Below are 20,854 nucleotides of genomic sequence, written 5' to 3'. Positions count from 1 at the left end.
GTCTGCGGTGGTATTGTGAGATTTTGCCAGAAGACAGAATTTAGGGTTGCAAAGTGAATTGGAATCTTCCATCACTGTTCCTAACGCACATTTTTACTTCCTGAAAAATGCAGCAGTGTGCTGACTCAGGCATGCAACTGTGGTGGCTGCAGTCCGTGACGATTGCATTCAATTAGTGGAGCTGCACTTATGGGGTCAAAGTGGCACCTCTCTCCCGGGATCACAGGCTGCACTCCTGGCCCGGGCCAGCTGTCTTTACAATATGTGCCCCTTATCGCAAGGGGGTCCGAGCGAGGACATATGTGTTTGGATCTGTACGAACACATTACTGCTCATGGTAAATCTATGCCAGCGCATTCAGATAATGGGGAGAACAGTGGTGCCATCTTCCTGGAGGGCATCAGCTGGTTTGACAGGTAATGCCTGCTGAAGCTGATGTTGAACTGAACACCGCGGGAGATTCTGGGCTATAACCACTGACTGTCAGAACCTCCAAGAAATGGGTGAGGCCTCATTGCCCAAACCTAGGTTGTTCACGTTGCCTAAAATTACACACAGCTGTGCGCATTCTTGAGCTATGGAAAGGGAAGAGAGCTCTCTAGCAGAGGCCAGGGGTAAGGAGGCATCTGTTGACTCCTGATACGCAGGAGAAAGATGTCTTTCCCAACCGCAACGGTGTGCTGTGTGACAATCTCTGCTCATGTGGAGCCTGAGGGCCTGTTCCAGGACCTCCTTTAGGTCAACATCAGAAGGAAAATTTTAGGTGAAGGGCTATAATAGCACATATGATTTCTGCCTTCAGATCTCAATATATTCAATCTACATATGCAGATAGCAGACTTTTCAAAAGCCTGTTTTGTACGTGGGAAATGAAGGCACTTGTGACTTTTAGAGAATGACGGAAGGAAAGTTTAGATTTCTTACTTTCATGAAGAAGTCAGCCCACACTCCACATCACCTCTCCATAGCCCATGCCCAGGCTCATGTAGGCAATATAGGGAGAGTTAGGAGGCCATTTTCATGTGAACGAACTCCTGGTACATTCCACTGTAAAAAGGCATCGGCAGAACTCTGGACTGATGTGGGATGTCCTGTATGCTGTGAATATGTGTTGCTTTTATTGGTTGATGAATAAAGCTGCTTTGACCTGTGGCAGGGTAGACCATAGCTAGGCGAGAAAGCCAAACTGAATAGAGGGGTGGAGCCAAAAGAGATACCAGCAGCTGTCAGGGAAGCAAGATGTGAGGTAACGAGCCACTAGCCTTATGGTAAAATATAGACTAACAGAAATGGGTTAATTTGAATTTAAGAGATAGCCACTAATAAGCCTGAGCTTATAGGCCAAACAGTTTGTAGTTAATATTAAGCCTCTGAATGATTATTATATAAGTGGCTGCAGGACACAGAAATGCCTCCGGCTACACTGGACCATCTTGTTTCCCCTCCTGCATTTAGAAGACCAGCTTAAAGGGTTAAAAAAGTAGATGACCGGAGTACTTTAAAATCCAGAGCACCAAGGATTCCAGGCCTCCCTATCCTGGGCTCTTGTTGCCCTCACAAGAAAGTGGTGGATGGGACCAACAGGACCAATAGTCTGGCAATCCCTCACGTTCATAAATCTTCCAGAACATTCCTAAGTTCTGGGCATTACAAATCATCCTGGGGGAAGCAAGGAGCAGATGGCGTCCTGACATCCTGGGGTCCGGAACACTCTGCAGTACCACGTGATCTGGAGATATTCTATCCACAGTTGCACCAAGCAACCGCTTCTCTTCTTTAGGAAGAAGTGTTTTAACGACTTCTCTCCTCATCATACACCCACAGAAAAGGGCCGTGCATGGCACCAGCTCAGATAGGATTTGGTCAGCTCTCTGACTGGCTTTTAAAGTTTTCATACAGCAGACGGGATTTCCCACATGTAACTCAGTCCTGAAGGATGCATGCGGCTGAAGCCATGCTAAACCCAAATGTGGCATCTTCCCTTCAAAGACAGAACTGGGGGTACAGGCTTGCTCATAAGGGGGTCATCAACCTTGCAGCTCCAGAATGATTGTGTGATCTTGCATGCTGGTCTCATCCTGCCATGCGTGATGGGGTTTTGTCAGAAATGGCATGCTCAGGTGACGCTGAGAGCACAGTCCTAAGGCAATGCCACTTGAGAGCCACTTGAGGAGAGAATTAAATGTGCCCCAAGTCACAGAGCCACAGCCTCGAATGGAAGAAAACAGCCAGCTGGTAAGGTTTCAAAAAGCAAAGAATAAAGGAATCACAGGTAAGTTCAGAAAAGCCACCAGGGGCCCCTCTGTCAAGGAGCAGCAGGGCAGGCAGGTGACAGTGGGTGGCTGTTCAAGAGAGTCACTTCAAGGGACCTCACCTCCAGGCTAGGTGGCCTGTGAACCCCTTCAGTTTGCCAAGAGCTCTCTCCAGAGTGCAGGGCAAAATTCACGAACTTTCCCAAGTCTGGGGACTGCGAGCATCCTTGTCTCGAGAACAAGGGTAACGTCCCTGCGTGACACTGAAGGGCCAGCCAACGCTAACCCACAGGTGTGATTTGACAACCGCCACGATGGGAATATGAACGGGAGGAATGCTCGGAATCCCAGTTCCTGCCCTCCAACTTATCAGTATGGAAATCACCACCGGCAAAGGCTGAGCCATTCCCCTGGCAAATCACTCCCATACCTGCTCCTGGCCAGACATCCATCCGGCTTTACAGCACGACGGAGGCGGAGGCAGGTTCTTGCAATGATTATTTTCTTTTCCTTTCCACTTTTTTATAATGTCAGTTTCTTCTCACATCTCTGTGAGGGGCCCAGGTAAGCGATCTCACTACAGATGCTCACGGGGGTCTAACATTTCGTCAGTTTTCCAAATGTGAATGCTGGTTTTCTGCCTGGAACGGAGGCTTCATTTCGTAGCCATTTTGTGTGAATCTGGCCCAGAATGGGTGGATTTTCCGGCCTGCCTTTGAGAGCGTCAGTGCAATGCGGCCTGAAGAACAGCGTAAGCAAAGACTTACAGCCCAGCCCGCTTCGGGGCTCTGTCTTTTGCCTTGGAAACCCTGTATTTTTCACAGCAGCAAGCTGTTCCTTTGCAGGGGAGCACCCATTTGGCGCTGTGAATCCTACTGTGTTAATACATTGAAATCTCCTTGTGGCCAGCCTGCCTCAGGATATGTAAAATGGGATTTAGACAAACTGAGAATCCAGCCCCCCACCCCCAGGTCAGACTAGGGAGATCCGCCTGAGGAAAAGTCTCCTGCTAAGAAAGTTGTTTTCCTGACGAAGGTTTTAGGGAGGATCCTCCCAAACCCAGAAGCCGGGTTGTCAGTCACTTTCTCACTGCATGATGGGAAGGCAGCTCAGGGCAGATGAAACACATTCCCCAGGACTTGGTCATTTCTTTTTCATTTGAAAACTGTTTTAATGGTCCTTACCTCCCTTATTGGTCCTTTTCTCATATATTTCAAGCACAGGTTTTACAGTACCCGGACCTGGCCGAGCCCATATTGACGCAGCATATGGAAAACACTACCCAACACTGTGGTTAATAACTTCCAAATCAATTCCTGTTTGCCCTCCTGAGAGCTCAAGCTACTTTCTGGATACTGGTTTTATATTCTAACTATTAGCAAGAGGAAAAAAGATTTAAGAACAATTGGTTTCTGGTTTTACACATTTTAGTTAGTTTCCTTTCTGAAGCACTCAGTTGCACGACTATACTTAAAGTTGTGTTAAAGACCAAATTACTTTTTGGGGATTCTCAGCAACTTCCTGGCAGGATGCTCTAGCCTGAGGTGATAGAGGCAGAACACAGCAGAAGACCCATGGTCTCTTTGCCTTGGTTTCTAAGGGACTTCTTTTCCTCAGAGTGTTCCTACTTGGACCAACCGAGTAGAGCAAAATTGAGTCTTCCAGTGAGGGTAGAGTTTGCTTGACAGAACCAAGGGAATCAGAAATGGCAGTGGGTCTGTAACCTTGGAAAGCCGTGATTAAGCTAAGTGGGACACAGAGGCATCTCCAAAGAGAGACATCAGTAGCTCAAGCCACTGCACGTGAAAGTCTGATCTTTACGTTCTGGCCGAGGGCTGGATGTTAGCAGCTATGAGACCTGCAGTTTTCTGAAGAGATAGAGTAGCTAGGACTGCCCGAGGGTGGACACACTCACAGGGATTGCTGCAGAGGCAGGAGAGAGCCACACAGGCTCGCCGGCTACTTTCTTTTTTGTCTGCACAGGTTATTTTCTTGCATTTCAATGGGAGAAAGGGAGTGAGAATTGAATTATCATTAACAACACGAGCCTGAAAGGGCTTTGCAAACATGGAACTACTTGAATCACTACCACATCCAGTCACTAGTGACCAGGAAATATTGATGCAGAAAAAAAATTACTATTTCTTTCTCAAATTTCCAACTAAAGGTTTTAAGTGAATGAGTTCCCCTATGGCAAGCAACACTGAGTATTAACATCATCCGATTTCTTCCTTTCCCAGGCTCCTCTCCTTTGCAGCTGCAGACGACAATGTCTGTCATTGGCACAGCAGGAATGCACAGCCTGTCTAGCTGCGACCCCAGCCTCCGGACACTTAGGATCAAAGAGAAGCCAGGTAGAAGAGCCCTACCTCTAACTCACCCTGACAAGCGACCAGAAAAGGTAAATAAAACCCATGGCAAGTAGTTGAAATAGTGAATACTCGGAGCCGGGAGGTGCTGCCCTGCGGTTCCTCCTGCTCGCGACCCTCTCATCTCTCTGCTAACACCGGCTGAACACAGAATTTCTGACTGCCAAATGATTTAGGAATCAAAGGTAACTTACCAGTCTCAACTTTTTCTCCCTCTGCTCTGACAGATAGGGTTTTAGGGAAGTCTCTAAGGGTGACAATAAAGAAATATCTATGCCTGTCTCAGCCCCACCCCTGTAAGCCATGGACTTCCCTCACCAACCACATCAAACCTATTTGACATTGTGTCCACTCTCTTTTACTAACAGAGCTCTGGGCATTTTACTGTTCTGAAGGCAACCAGGCTCTCCACAAAAATCGAACACAATCTTATGGGTGTTGTGCTGTCCATTGCATGGTAAACTGAGGCAAGGCCGTGGGTCACATCCTCCTCCACTCGCACATCCAGCAGTAGACACCAGCTCTCACTAAGCCCATCAGGGCAGGACTCATCATTCTTACGGCCCAGGGACCTCAAACACATGAAATAGCATCCAGTTTATCCACTGCTTCAGTTACTCCCCTGAGCGGGATGCAAGAACCAGGCCAAATTCCCTTCCTCTCACCAAAGTCCAGCTACAGTGAGGACCGTAGCCTGCAAGGAGGAAGGCGAAAGTGTCCTCCATTTGTCCTGGGCAGAAATGGGGAGAACAAAGGGAATCCTTCCAAGCCTTGGGCGTCCCTGTCACTGGGGGGGGGGGGGGGGGGGGGGGGGGGGGGGGGGGGGTGGTGGAGAGAGGAAGAGATTGTCATCTCCATTATCACCGTCAAAGGGTGTTTCCTTTCAGGCAGGCTGAGAAAAAAAAAGGAAAAGATGAAAAACAGTCTCATTCGAGAGGATTAAGCAAACAGGGAGACTTTTTAAAACCTGGATAAAACCAAGTTTGGGTTTCAAAACATTCTTTTCCTCTGGACTTCTGGGGGAGGGTATGAGTGCTTTACACAAATATCTCAGCAGCAACAGATTATCCTACCCGGAAACATGCAGCTGTTGCGAGTTTGCTCAGCATGGTGTCTTATTTTCCATCCAGACCCTCCCCAGAAGTCAGCCTTGCCTGCTTAGCAGTTGGGAAGAGCAAGAGAGTAGGGGAAACCTTCTCTGTTGGCCCATGCTCTGCCTCTTCTCTCCGCAAGCAGCCCATGGCATCTGGTATCATAGCGCGGTGCAGAATTTAATGAGAGTAAACAGCCTGACCTATCAGAGCTGGGGCTGCCCCTGGCCATGGCCAGTTCCACCACCCCCGACTGAGCTGAGATGCAAGATCTTAAGACCAGAGTTTGTTCCTTTTCCCCAAGTGTGAAAGAGTCAATGCCCTCTAGGGACAGACCGCACTTTTCATCATTTGAGAAGGAATTCTAGATGTCCTAATTTGCTATTTCTGCATCAGCATAATTGAGCCATATTTAGGTCCTATGGGAATATCCCAATGTGTAACCAGCACTGTGTTTCTTATCTGTGGGGTCTTTAGCCATGTTAGGCTGTAATGTTATATTTCTCTCAGTAAGACAAAGGATTTCATCTAGCCCCTGATTGAGAGAGAGAAAGGGAATGGGAGGGGTAGGAGAGACAGGAAACATGTGCAAAAGCCGTGTGCTCACATCCATCCAAAAATTATGTGTGCACCCATGTGCAAAGCTGCTGTTATGTCAATGGAATACATGCCTGCTGCGTGTTATTCGGTCCTCTAAAAATGAATTAAATGTGAAAGACTATTCATAATTCATTCTTTTTCTTTTTTCGAGACAGGGTTTCTCTGTAGCTTTGGAGCCTGTCCTGGAACCAGGTCTTTTAGACCAGGCTGGCCTCGAACTCACAGAGATCTGCCTGCCTCTGCCTCTCGAGTGCTGGGATTAAAGGAGTGCACCACCACCACCCGGCTCATTCTTTTTCTTTAAAAAACAACAACAACAACAACAAAAATCTTCTGACTTGGACCGCAAAATCTATACCACAATTTCCTCCTCAGAATCTCTGAAAGAGCTGGGCCTCCATCTTGTTCTTCCTGCCTCAGTTTCCTCTGAGCAGGGTTGAATGAAGTCTGAACTGGAAAGAGCTGGACAACTCTGCCAGCTCCATGTTTAGACCTCACCTTCACACACATTCCTGTCAGAAGTGAGTCCCTTCGGTCTCATGAAGTCAAACACCGACCTTCTCTAACCCTGTTCTTCCATCCCTCCAGTAGCACAAGTGGAAAACCCAGGAGCTTTTTGAGTCTCCCCTTCCTGTTGCTGCCAATACATTCTACCAGCAAAACTATCTATCACCTTTGTCCTTAAAATATACTTAGATCCCAGCCACATCCTCCATCTCTGTTTTAGGCAAATATACTACCAACATCCGCCCAGATGTCTTTCATTTCTTCCTTAAGTATTTTCCTTTTCTGCCTCCAACCACCGGCTTTCCACTCAACAGTCAAATGACTTTTCTAAAGCACTGCATCGGGCCCTGTCAGTTCTCTGCTCAGAACTGCCCTATGGTTCCCCATCTCGTTTTGAGTCATTGTCAAAACCGAACCCTTCACATGGCCTGCAGTGCCCTCCTGGGTCTGCCTCCCCACACCGAGCTCTCTCACACATGCTTCTGCGGCTGTACTTCTTTCTCTTCAGAACTTTTCCAACATGCATCCCACCATCTGGCCTCAGGCCTTTACACATCCTTTCTCTGTTCGCTCAGGCCGTCTTCTCAGGCTTCTACCGAGTCTCTGGGCTCACAGGATTGGGATGCCCTCTCTGCCCACACCCAGCCCATTCTGAACTCCCTCACAGCTGCATTAAATCCACAGCACCTGCCCACCGTGGGGTATAACTCCACAGCACCTGCCCACCATGGGGATAAGTCCACAGCACCTGCCCACCGTGGACTATAACTCCATAGCACCTGCCTACCAAGGGCATTTTTCACTGGTGTGTTATCTGTCTGGTCCATAAAAAGTTAGGCATCTGAGGACTGAGGTGTTTTAATGCTTGCTTGTTTTTCTAATCATTTATATTCGTTGGTGTCTTCATTGGTGACTCGGACAGTACTTGATGTATTGTGATGACCCTAAAACATTTTATGAATGGAGGCTAATGAAAAAGTTGTGCATTTTGGAGTACAGGCTTCTGAGTTCTAAGCCATGGGCAAGCCGAGCTTTGCAATGCTTACTAGAGAGCTATAACCCTCTCTCAATCTGGGATTTTCCCTCGGAAGAGTTACGAGGCAATGAGTAATTCTTTTTTTTTTTTTTCTAATGCATCTCTCTTTTAATTTTAAAAAATAAAAATGGTATCCACTTCTCTGGATGAGAGAAAATGTTATTTTAAAAGTGAACAATAAGCAAAAAGTCAACACAGCTTCCTTTGAGCTTCCTTTTGAAATATGTAAACCCAACAAGCATAGACAGAATACCTTCTCTACTTGTGTTGGGGGTAGAATTTCATTTCTAAGGGTATTCTGTTTTCCAAGTTGTCTCTAGAATTTTGTTTTCTTTTTCTTTTCTTTTATTTGTGTTTTGTTTTTGTTTTTTTTATTTATTAAAGATTTCTGTCTCTTCCCCACCGCCGCCTCCCCTTTCCCTCCCCCCCCCCCCCCCCTCTCCCCCCCCCCTCTTCAGCCCAAAGAGCAATCAGGGTTCCCTGCCCTGTGGGAAGTCCAAGGACCACCCTCCTCCATCCAGGTCTAGTAAAGTGAGCATCCAAACTGCCTAGGCTCCCATGAAACCAATAGGTACAGTAGGATCAAAAACCCAGGCAATGAGTAATTCTTAGTATCAGAAATAGAGGTAATGTTGGAGTCTGTTATCTACTGCCCAGCCATGACCTGACGTAACCTTTCATTCCTTATACATGCTAAGATTATTTTGGAAAAGGATGTCACAATCAAATTCAGAGTTAAAACAAACAAACAAACAAAAAACCAGAATTGTTTCAATGGGAATCTAAATCTAATCTAGTAAGAATCCATTCTCTATTTGCCTCTAATCTGAATTTTCCAACCCTACAGCTAGGAATCTACAAGTGAAGCCCAGGACCATTTAAATCAAGTTCTCTAACTTAGTGAAAATATCTTCCATTTCATCCAATTCTACTGATGAAGCAATGCAAGTACTTTCTATTCGAAGACTGAAGTCAAGAATGGGCTGAGGAGATGCCATGCAAGCATACAGACCTGAGTTCAGATGCCCCGTACCCACATGAAAGCCAAGCATGGCATGCTTACCCACATGATCACATGTGTACTACACGGGGGAAAGGAGGGAGGGAAAGGAGTCTCCGGTAAAGAAATCAGAAAAAGCTGAGGTTTAGAATGAAAGGGAAATAATTGGAGTTAGGGATCTACCCCGTGACATAATGTTTATCTGTCATACATGAAGCCCTAGGCCTCCCCTGAACCCTGGGAAGAAAAACCTTCCTGAAAATGCATCAGCACCTGAATGGATAGCAAAAGGGCAGAAGGAGAGGATCACTGGGAAACACAGAACTCAGCGAGTGTGGACTTTGTCCCTACTTTTTCTAAGCAGCAAGAGAATACGTGAAGCGGGAGCTACAGGGATGCTAATAGCTGGAGAACTGCCATCTTGGAGGGAGGCAAAAGCACACCTTCAGATCGGGAACATTGATGCTTCTGTGCCATCCCCGCCCAGTGCTGCTAAATCATGCCAGCGGATAAGCCACCACCAACACAGCCACTTTGCTGGGAGTGAGTCACAGTGCATTAGTCACTGGGGAGAAGTCCCCTCCTGTGGTGATGGCCACCCAAGGCTGGATTTGGTCCCTCTGGTTTGAACCAAACAGAGCAAGAGGGAGCCTCCACAAGCTGAAGGCTGCCTGGTTCCCAGGACTTGTGGTGGTGTCCTGGAGGGCCTGTCTGCGGTCATTCCTTCACACCCATCATGAGCAATCCCACGGCAATGAGCAACGCATGAACACGAGAAAAACATGATCCTGCCATGTACCACAGCACTCTTGCTCGGTGTTGCTGATTTCATGATGTAATTTTTAAGTTTTAATGAGTTCATGTCTTCTCAGCCTACGAGAAATTGAAGGCAATTCACCAAACATGTATAGCATGAAAATATTTTTGCTTAATTAGAAATGACGACCAGAGGAAATATAAACTAGAACTGAAAGTCTGGTAGACGGAGGAAGTAAAATGTTACTCATTATAGCGGTCTAAAATGCTCTCCAAGTTAAGCAGTACCCTTGGTTTTGTGATAATCCAGCAGGCAGAGCAAAAAGAGAAACACAACCGGTACACGCTTCTCCTAGCCACAGCAGAAAAATGCCCAAGTTCCTCAGGGGAAGCAAACCATTTCCTGGAATTCAGATCTGCAAGAACTGCTTGCAGGAGGTGGCCGGCGTCACATGGAGAGTCATGAATAACTCACCAGGAGCACGTCTAAAGCCACACCCCCAGCTGAAGCTGTACAGAACCTGTCAGGGGGAAAAGATCTTTAGGAAAATAAAGGGCATGGGCTTACCACCATTCTATCGCAAGGAATATGAAGATAGCATTGATCACACCCACGTCTTTATCATAATCAAAGAAACTCACTTCGACTGTCTGGGGGAAATGAACGACACTGATTCCTCAAACAGTCTTCTACAAATGCAAATCGATCAGAAGAACTAAGCTCATTACTCAAGCAGGGGGAATTTACTGAATGGGACTCCCGGATTCTCTTTTGTTATTCTCATGGGATGTTAAAGTTTGTAAGTACCCCAATGAAATCTAGTTGTGTCTTCTAGACTTTGTGATGGGTTCTGAAAGTGATTTGCCCAGCAAAGAACAACAGATATGAAGACTGGAGAAGTGGGGACAGGAGAGGGAAGGACTAGTCTAAATAAAGTTATAGTTATACATAAAGCGGGGTGACTGTGATTTTGTGCTCCTCCTAGAAATGTCATGCACTTTGCTAAAGGAACGCAGCCTGGTCACCACCGTGAGCCTGCCCTGAGCTAGCCCAGTGTATGCACGGGACACAAAAATCTGGACGGAGAGGGATTACTGTCATTTCACACAGAGGAGGAGCCAGAGACTTGGAAGCAGGTAGAAAAATATCAGAGCCTTTTAAAAGTTCCTTTCAAGGTTTCCTTGCCACTGTTTGACCCTTTAAACCATCGTCTACATTTTGCATTTCTGTCCAGGGACTGTGTCTAGCATGTTCAGTACACTGTGCCCTCAGTGACATCCTGTGACAGTAACAAAGAATTCATGAAAAGCACACTTGTCAAATTTACCCGTGACCCTTCCTCCTTTGCTTATCTTGTTAGTAGGTTTTAAAATTCTACCACAATAATATGGACAAAAAAAAACAAAAAAAAAAACAAAAAAAAAACCTCTGAAGGATTTTGTGAAGTGACCCACAGTTGTAGCTACTCTGTGTGCCTCACTCACCAACAGTCTATGCTCAGTGGCCTGACCAGGGAAAGTGACCAGAAAGTGATTTCGCATCTGGTAGAAAACAACCAATGATCATGGAAAACAGAGAGTTGCCAGCAGGGTCCAAATCAGATGAAAATCCTGTTTCCTGCCATTTGATGAATCAGCTGTTCTTGCCCTTTTGGCCTGGTCTTTTTTTGAACACACTGCCTATATAAGATCTGATGTTAAATACTTAGCAAAGAAAAAAAAAATACCTGTTTGCAGGTGGTTTATCTGACACGGCTTTAAGAATAATAAGGTCATATTTTTCTAAAGCTTGAATTCCATGTTTCAGATACTTGAACCTCAGCTCTGTGTGCTATCACCATCAGAGATACATCACCTTAAAAGAAAAAGGTTGACGAGGCACGCACAAATACATTAAAACACCATCACAAACAGGCCTCACGGGGAGACTGAGTCGGAACATTGTGCATTAAGAACACCTCGATACAGATTGCAGCGCCAGACATGTTCCACATGACGCTGGGGACCCACACCTCTAGGGTCCACCCAGGCCCACCTACCCGCTTGCTGTTCTCTTCTTCTTGAGCCTTCCTGAACTCATGCTCGAAGGAGCAGTCCAGCTCACTGAAGAGACCCACCTCTTCACAGTTCTTCAGGAATCTCGTGGGTGTTGGAGTCTGATCTGAAAAGCAGAGGCCAAAGATCAGTAACAGGGATTTTCCTGCAATGCATGGTCAATGGAAGCAAATTCCTTCTTACCCTCCCATGCCCAAAAGCTACTACACTCTCCCATCCCTTCAACTATAATGGCCATGTGGAAGAGAAAAACTACACATACGGACATCCCAGCCCTCCTGACCCTCCCCTCCCCCACCTTCACCCCTAGACAGCAATAAACATCCGGAGTCAGTATCATCTGAATACACATCACCGTAGGGGGAATGAGCCTTTGACTTTAATCTGCAATAAAATGATTTAGCTAAACTCAGCCCAGAAGATTTTCTATACCACTCTCAAAGTTGACTTCGGGAGTTTAGAAAGAAAAAGAGTGTATATTTTTATAGAAAACAAAAAGAAACAAACAGGCCCGCTAATTCCTCCTTCTTAATGCAAAAAGTAGCTCGGTCATTTTATCCCCCCCTGAGAACCAGAGAAAGATGATAAAAGGTTCCAAGTCAAACACGCACAGTTTCCATCTTTTATAAAATATAGCATTATTGATTTTATTTTCCTTTGCTGTGGCCAAAAGAGTGTTCTGTGAATACTCTCTAAAAGGAAAGGAATTTCTTTCATAGTCTGGACTTTCTACGGAGCCTACTCCTTAGAAAACTGGAGGAGATGAAGCCATGATCTGCTGCCGTCTATGTAGTACGTCCGTACCCACGTATTCTCTGGATTCTCATCTCAAAAGACCCTAGGAAGTGAGGAAAGTGAATTGCCCTTAAGACTTATACTTAAGCCAGGATATCTTCCTTCAGATTAGGCACGGTTGACATGAATGGGACCAAATAAAATACTTTTCTTCAAGGCAGAAGATACAATAAACAGAAGGGCGGGGCCATAGCTATCACAAACACACACACACACACACACACACACACACACGCTCATGTGCACATGAAATGAGAAAAATGGAGAACCAGTGAGATTCTTCTTCAGGTCTCCCGGGTAGGTGGTGGTGGCACCAGGATTACAAGCAAGGGCCCTAGCCTCTTCTACAGTGTGTTTGTATTATCCCCACCTAAGCCCTCAGCAAACAGGAGACTGACTGTGGCCTTTGCTCAGCCTGATCTATATACTGCCTCTGTTTCACTTTCCGCACAGTTCTGGAAGCCTCTGCCACCTGTGTCATCCGAAGACCTCCCTTTCGCTGACACTCAGTGCCGGGCCTGCATGCTACATATGGCTATATCACAAGGCATCAGGACTGTGCTTACTTCTTTACATATATAGAGTAGGTAATCCCAGCAATCCAGTAAATATCCACCAAGACTCAGAAAGCAGGTGGCTTGTGACCTGCCCTTCTCTGTAGAATCAGCCCTTCAAAGACAACATGTCCTGACTCCCTAGGAGAAAGGGGCTTGCAGTACCCGAGGGGTTGGCAGGGACTCCAGGACAGCAGAGTCCCAGGGGTGTTTTTTCCCTGTTCTTAACCTCAAGATACAAAATTCTGAGACTCTCTACTCCTGATGGCTATAAATCAAACCTTATCTAAAATACTTACATGAAGGTTCAGCTTTGTGCAAATGACATTTTTAACACACTAGTTACTACGATGCACACACAGATATTCATATAACTGTTGTGTGATTATAGAAAACAACATATTTCTGCAGATGTTTGTGGTCCACAAGGATTTTCACCCAGGCTGCCTCACATTTGTTTATAAGCAGGCTAGATTCTATTCTGGAAATAGAGAGCTGGTCTTCCTGAACAAGACCATACAACTTTTAAGCATCTCATTAAAAATCTTCTCTCCCCTTCAGAAAGGATCTCATTTCAGTCCACATCCCAAGGTTTGCCCTTCTAGGCTCAAAGGACTCATAAACCCTTTGTGTATAAAACAATTGTGTGTATATGTGTGTAAAACAATCTTGACAATCCAGAAATCCATATTTGGAAAATAGCATGACTTAGAGAACATTAAATACTTTCCCTAGACTTCCTCTCCCTTATCTTTCAAATAAAGTTCTAAAGGTTAAGGAGTCTATGAATTCTAACTCAGATTAACTTCAAAAACCACTGACTGTCCATAAGCTCAAGCAATATACAACTATTGGGGGGACCATCAAAGGGAACCACTAGGAAATAGTAGTGAGGACAGAAATAAGACCCAGACCTACAGATAATGGGTCTCTGAGTAGGAGGTGTAAATAGGGAAACCAAGTGTAAGAACAGACAGATGTGTCTTGTCTGTGGTGCACTGATTCTGCCTCTCCAAGTCTCTTACTGGACACAAGGCTGAACACTTCCCTTCCATCTCAGTAATATTTACAGAGAACAGGCTAGGTAAAAGCTACTTCTCCTGTCCTATTTATGAAGAAATCAAGTCTTGTTCCAGGCATGATATGCAAATTGAGTCATTTACCAATTCCTGCTTTTTGGAAAGGGAGCCATTCTTGGAATCCTGCCTGTCCTCCATAGACCTCCCCGCATTGGAAGCCTCTTTTTTTTTTTCTGTGTCCCAAGAGTGTTTCTAAGGAAACACCAAGCAACAGAAGAATGGTTGGCCATTTGTTATCACAGGAGTTTATTTTACCAAGCTTTTGCTTTTCCTCTTATTCCTTCATGCTTCTTTACAGGAGACTAAGTATTGAGAGTCATAGTTGAGAACCAAGCATGAAGGCCAGCGGCAGAAACACCCCGAATAAGAGCAGGCAGAGCTCTTTTCAAAGTAACAGCTTAGATGCAGCCTTCGCTAGTGATAAGGGTGCACCTTCAACTTACAGAAACTGGTTTCAATAGAAAACCAAACTGAAGTAAGTGTTTAACGTCACATCAGCAGCATCCTTGAGGTGTTGGCCTCATGCTGGCCCATAGCATTAATCACAAGTGACACGAGAGAGGACAGACTCCAAGCAAAGCTAAGAAAATTTTATTTTTCCTCTATACTAAAGCAAAAGATCCTCAGGTATTAGCACACACCTACACACAAAGGAGGTGGGGATGGGTATGACAGTGTCCAGCATCTTGGCCTCTCTAACAATAAATCCAAAACCATGGAACAAATAGGACCCTATTGAAGCAAAGACAGTGGCTTCCCCAATCCTAGAGCCCAGATGGCTCAGAGGGAGACCTTTGAGCTGTTACCAAGTATGATTCTCTTTGCTGCATGATAGCCAAATACCTATATTCTCATCCAAAATATACAAGAGACACTGTTCCTAAGTTTTGATTCAACTTGGTGAATGACATATTCTTTCCAGTTACAAAAGAAACCAATAAATGGCACCCAACTTTCATCTAACATTCATCGGACTCAGTACAGGATCTCTAGTCATCTTTGATCTCTTATCCTGCCAGCTCCAAATAAGCCAGGAAGTGTGCAAATGCTCAAAGGAGGAACAGCCCAGCTTTTCAGTTGCTTAAGTCAGAGAGGCAGAAATTTTTACTGCCATTGAATGCCTTTGTCAAGTAATTGTTTCTCTTCAAATCCCTTGAACTTAGTGGGTAAAACCCAAGGCTGTAAATTAAAATGCCTGTAATCCCTTCCTTATTTAGATCCAAGAACATTAGTCAGCTATAACTCCAGTGATGTCTGTATCCTGAATAAGTGTGGCTGTGCTTTTCTGGTGAATACCAAGGTGCATTCAATCAGTAGGAGCAAGCAGCCCACTTAGCATGCACAGGAACTGGTTTTCTTAGGAATGCTGAGCTGCACTTAAGACTTTAGGCTTCCCTTTCATTAGGCACTTCAGCAAGGAGCACCCGAATAAGGGACAGGAGAACCTCCAGCCTTTTGAACTTGTACTTCACCCAGTCTCAAAGTTTTCCGTGGATATCATCCTCATATACCTGGATGGATGCTGCAGAAACACCTGCAGGTTCCCCTCTGAGGTTATCACCCTCATACACCTGGATGGATGCTGCAGAAACACCTGCAGGTTCCCCTCTGAGGTTATCACCCTCATACACCTGGATGGATTCTGTATAAACACCTGCAGGTTCCCCTCTGAGGTTATCACCCTCATACACCTGGGTGGATGCTGCATAAACATATGCAGGTTCCCCTCTGGCAGAGATTTACAAACAAAACACAGGTTGCTGGAGAGCCTCAAGCACCCGAGGCAAAGGCAAGAAGGAAATTTTGATCACTTTTCGTATTGCTGAGCTTGCCTTCAATGAGAATGAAACCACAATGCATGCAATGTGGACAGATCTGGAAAGAGTTGAGCTCAACAAACCAGTTACTCTACAATTAAAAAAATTACACATTTGCATGCATTTGTGGGGGTTTCAAAATTTAATGTTATACAAGTAGAGAATAGAATACTGGCTACCAGAGGCTGAGGGGGGCAGGACAGAGATGGGGAAAAGGGTACGGGGTGTGGTTGGGCAGAAATGATAATGTCTAATCTATAGTACAGTAGAATGTTTGTGCCTGGCAATAAGCGAATACTACATGATAGTTGGTAAAGGATTTAGATATTTTCTACACAAAGAAAGCATAAACATTCAATGTAATGGGTAGACCAACTATCCTAGACTGATCAATACACATCAGGTACATGCATTGAAATATCATATAGTACCCTATGAATATGTATAGTTTGTATGTATCTATGAAATGTCTTCAATTAATTTTCTATATGTTAGCAACAAAAGGGTATAAAAATAATTTCTTTGTAGTTTATCACATTCTAGTATCTTGATTTCTTACTGGATATTTCTTGAGAAAGGGGTATGTCCTCGCTGACTCTCCATCCTGTGGCAGCGAGTCAAGGAGCTTTGCAATGTCAAGACTCTGTTGTCTGCCTTACAAGAAAGAGTTCTACAAACTTGACCTTATGATCTAGAAATTTAGTCAGCAGTTACGCAGAGGAAGTTCTGTGGATGTTATCAGTAGGACAGACAATAAGTACCTACCTAACACTATTTTTAAAAGGAGTTTACAAGTTCCCACAAGGAGCTGGAAAGACAGATCTGCCTTTCAAATGCTTCCCTTGTAAGCATGAGGACCTAAACTCAATCTATAGTACGGTAGTACCCTGTAAAAAAGGCCAGGCATGGTGGTACATGCTTGGAATCCCAGCAATGGGAATGCAATATATATAGTGGATGCTTGAGGCTTGGTGACCTCCAGCAAGCCTAGCTTACTTGGCAAGTTCCAGACCAAAAAAGAAACAACAGGAAAAAAAGGTAGGTAGTTCTCTCTCTCTCTCTCTCTCTCTCTCTTTCTCTCTCCCTCCCTCCTTCCTTCCCTCCCTCCCTCCCTTCCCCCCCCCCTCAGTTCCCATCAGTTTATAGTCACTAAGTGTATTATCCCCAGCAAGTATGATCAGTACAAGATGGACCTAGACAGCACACCCAAAGCTAAATTTACAAGCCTTATACAAGTCGCTACCCCATCTGGTTCTAGAGTTGTGTCTAAGTCACATATCTGTCTGCTTCATTTCCTCAACCATTAAAAGCAAGATGAGACATCAATTTAAAAAATGATGTGCAGAGAACAGGAGAGATAACCTATTGAAAGAAGAATGCTGGCTCTGAGAAACACTTTCTTCTTGACTCAGGCACCCACATAGTCCTATATTATCACCTATGAGCTAGCTAAAGGACTAGGGTGAAATCAAGGAATTTTGCGGCATTTAGTACCAAACTATTAGGAATCGTCAATAATACAAATCTCTCATTGCCTGCATGTGATTTAAATACAGATACATATAAAAGTTTAAGATTTCGGTAGCTATTTTGAACTCATGACTATTCCACTCAGAAATTTTATACACACACACACAAACATACACACACACAATTATGCACAATACAATGAGACTTGATGGAATTCCTCAAGAAAGTGGCTTAGGGGGCTGAAGAGATGGGTCAGAGGTTAAAAGCACTGGTTGTTCTTCCAGAAGTCTAGGTTCAATTCCCAGGACCCACATGGTGGATCACAACCATCCACAACTCCAGTTCCAGGGATCTGAGGCCCTCTGCAGGCCTCCAGACATACCAGGCCCATATATGCTGCACAGATATGAATACAAGCAAAGCACCCATACACGTAAAAAACAAACAAATTTTTAAAAGAAAATCTGACCCAAATCAGTAGCAAAAAGTATTAAAATTAGTATATCTCTTTTAATAAGAATTAAAGTTAAAAGAGAAGGTAATTTATGCATTCTTTTATTTTTACAACTACATTTCTCTCTTGAAGTTCTATCAATATTTTTATTAAAATATTCTAGCTTAGCTCCTGTCTGCCTTTTAATAAAGATCTGTTTAGGAAAGTTAATATTAAATGAACTTTCAGACTTTATAAGAGCAATGGCCAAGAGCATCTGGCAAAACTGTATGGAGTGCAGCAAGGCTTCTTTCTGGCAAGCAATGTGCCTCTGAGTGTGACTCCACAGGAGCAGGAGGACCTATCAGCAACCCTGGCATTGCTGTCTTCTGCCTCCTTCCCCAGGGACAGTGCCATCACAAGGCAAGGCAGGGTGAACCTGGTTTTAGACAATGGTCATGGCATACATAGAATTAATTATGGCTACGGTGACCCTGTGCAGGAATGAGACATTGTCATGCTCTTGATTCATTTATTGGCAGCATGAAGAACTGGTGGACCAGATGCCTTGCCAGTATCTGTGAATTGAGAGGAAAATGTATGGGTGTGGCCTTCTCCTGCAGCCAGTGCTCCTTAGCTCTATACGGCTTCAAAGTTGACTTAAACTAAACAAGTTTATCTTCCAGACAGATTCACCACCAGCAATGAATGAACCTCAAGCATTCCAAAGCAATTGGGCCATGAGTTCACTTTGCCTTTGAGGCACGGAGCTGGCACAAGGGTTATTTACACCTTACATCACGACTCTGCCAGCCGAGGGAACAAGAGATAGGAGGTGATTTTATTGCCATAACGTGTCCTGAATGGAGGAATCTAAATCCTTACATTTCCACTTGCCCTTAATTGTATGAGTTCTCCTATATGCTTTCTTCAAAGGAGCCGGCTTCCAGGTGAAATAGAGTGTGAGCAAATTTTTCATATAAAAAGAAGTCTGCAGAACAAGGCCTCGATTCATTCCTGTGACTGATTCAAAAGTCTGTATTTCTTGGCCAGCTGAAAACATGGATGAGAAACTGACAGCCCCCATAAATGCCAAGAGCCACCAGTTTTCTTCTGACCGCAGTGAATGAGACAGTGTGACTTCCAAACACGTCTCTGTGGTCCTTGAATCACTCATGTGTTAGAATCCCCTCCTACGCTTTCCCTATTCATGCCACTTGAAGGCTGAGCGCTCTGGCGCCCACAGAAGAAAAGGTAGTCCCTAGATGAACAACCAAATTTAGCATAGAGTAGTACCAAAACTCAGTATGTCACTCACAGTCTAGATGTGCAGCAAAAAAATGACAAAGATTGTGGAAAGGGCCATTTTATCACGGGAAAGAAAGGGTATGAGGATTAAGGAAGACAGTGGACAGGGCACAGATTGCTAGCTATTGCTCCTAATGTTCTGTCTTCAGGCACAGGCTGTCCTTGTCACCTTGCGTGCCATAAAGCTTCATCCATTCACATAGTGAGAAATTACTAATACTTTTGGGGTTTTTTTTTGTACTTGCAGGCATTTGATTTATTGCCCTTTGTGTGTGTGTGTGTGTGTGTGTGTGTGTGTGTGTATGTATGCATGTGTGTGTTTTACACATGTATTTCCTCCATCAGTTTTTTTTTTTTAAAGTTTCAACTTATTTTCACCATGATTTGGAGTGATATAACATCTTTTCTTTGGAAGACTCCTTTAAATGCCCATGAATTATTGAGTAGAGTATTCTTCAAAGAGCCATGAGCAACGATTTGGGACTCTTTGGATAATCATGATCAACTCTCCGCAGACAAATGTTCTGTTTCATTAAATCATGGGTTTTTTTTCCTTCTTCATGATGAGAAGTTAGCCTACTGTAAATAACAGGCTGATTCTAGACTATCTGGAGACGTGGTTGAGCCCCCAGTGTAACATGAACGAGGGCCTGCTTGTTGTTGGGGTTTTTATCCTGCCCTGTACCCCACAACTGTTTAGTCCCAGAGAAAAATCACACAGAGGTCTCCATAAATTATAAGCTGATTGGCCCGTTAGCTCTAGCCTCTCACTGGCTAACTCTCACATCTTGATTAACCCATTTTTCTGACCTATGTTAGCCATGTGGCTCAGCACCTTTTTCAGTGAGGCAGATCACATCCTGCTGCTTCACTGATCTGGGTAGGAGTAGGAAGAATCAACTTCCTCCTTCCCAGAATTCTCCTGTTCTCATTATATCTTTTTTTTTTTTTTTTTTGGTTTTTCGAGACAGGGTTTCTCTGTGGTGTGTTCTCATTATATCATTTCTACTTCCTGTCTGGTTTTCCCACCTATACTTTCTGCCTGGCCAATCAGCGTTTATTTAAAACATGATTGATAGATTACAGACAATTCACACCACCCCAGTAACTATCTCATCATTTACACCAGAAGAGGAGTGCCCAGAATCTGGGGAGGAAGATGAGAGGAGGAAGTGTTTGGCTCCCTTCTGTGTCTCCACTCCAGTGACAGCTGGTTATGCCACATCTGTCCTGTGACCTTGTGTCCTCAGCACTGGGATTACACCCATGCATTGCCACCATATTCTGAAGGCAGGAGAAAGGACTTCTGAGCCCATGTTAATAGTCACCAGGTCTCGGCACAAAGACCGACATTCTAGACACACGCTCAGCTGGCCTGCTGGATAGTTGCTGCCACATTGCCAAGCGTCATGGCACCTGGCACTAAGCTATCTTTCCTTACTTACTTGCGTAGATTGTTAAGTAGTTGATTATCACCTATTGTCCTCCACAGACTACTTGAATACAGTAAATACCATGCACCCTATGTCTGCCCACGGGCAAGATCTTGATAGGCACTTAGTAGCTGTTGAATAGTTGAGGAAATGGTGGTGGTCAGCCAGTTGAAGTCTTCTCACACCTTGTCTGCGTCTGTCCTAACTTCATTAACTGAGCCACAGTGTCTGGTTGTGGGGTGTTAGGCACTTGAAAGCCTATTCCCATGTATCTTTTTTTTTTTTTTTTTTTTTTTTTT

General features: G+C 44.6%; 1 protein-coding gene and 1 long non-coding RNA gene across 2 annotated transcripts in view; one reads left to right on the top strand and one right to left on the bottom strand.

Annotated features, from left to right (window-relative positions):
* Nucleotides 1-20,854, bottom strand: part of Creb5 (cAMP responsive element binding protein 5) — a 392,793-nt gene that overhangs the window by 276,246 nt on the left and 95,693 nt on the right. Inside the window, exon 4 of the mRNA XM_050155533.1 lies at nt 11,651-11,772. Coding sequence (XP_050011490.1) covers nt 11,651-11,772 — 122 coding nt within the window. The remainder of the gene's footprint in view (nt 1-11,650; nt 11,773-20,854) is intronic.
* The window catches only part of LOC126509570 (uncharacterized), a 169,467-nt gene that overhangs the window by 68,640 nt on the left and 79,973 nt on the right, over nt 1-20,854 (top strand). The gene's annotated exons all lie outside the window — the stretch shown is intronic.

The sequence above is a fragment of the Alexandromys fortis genome, unplaced genomic scaffold (genome assembly GCF_014885135.2).
Source record: "Alexandromys fortis isolate MF-2015 unplaced genomic scaffold, M_Fortis_MF-2015_v1.1 scaffold_93, whole genome shotgun sequence".
NCBI lineage: Eukaryota > Metazoa > Chordata > Mammalia > Rodentia > Cricetidae > Alexandromys > Alexandromys fortis.
Note: the sequence above shows the minus strand (reverse complement) of the source record. Positions and strands in the feature narration are given on the sequence as shown.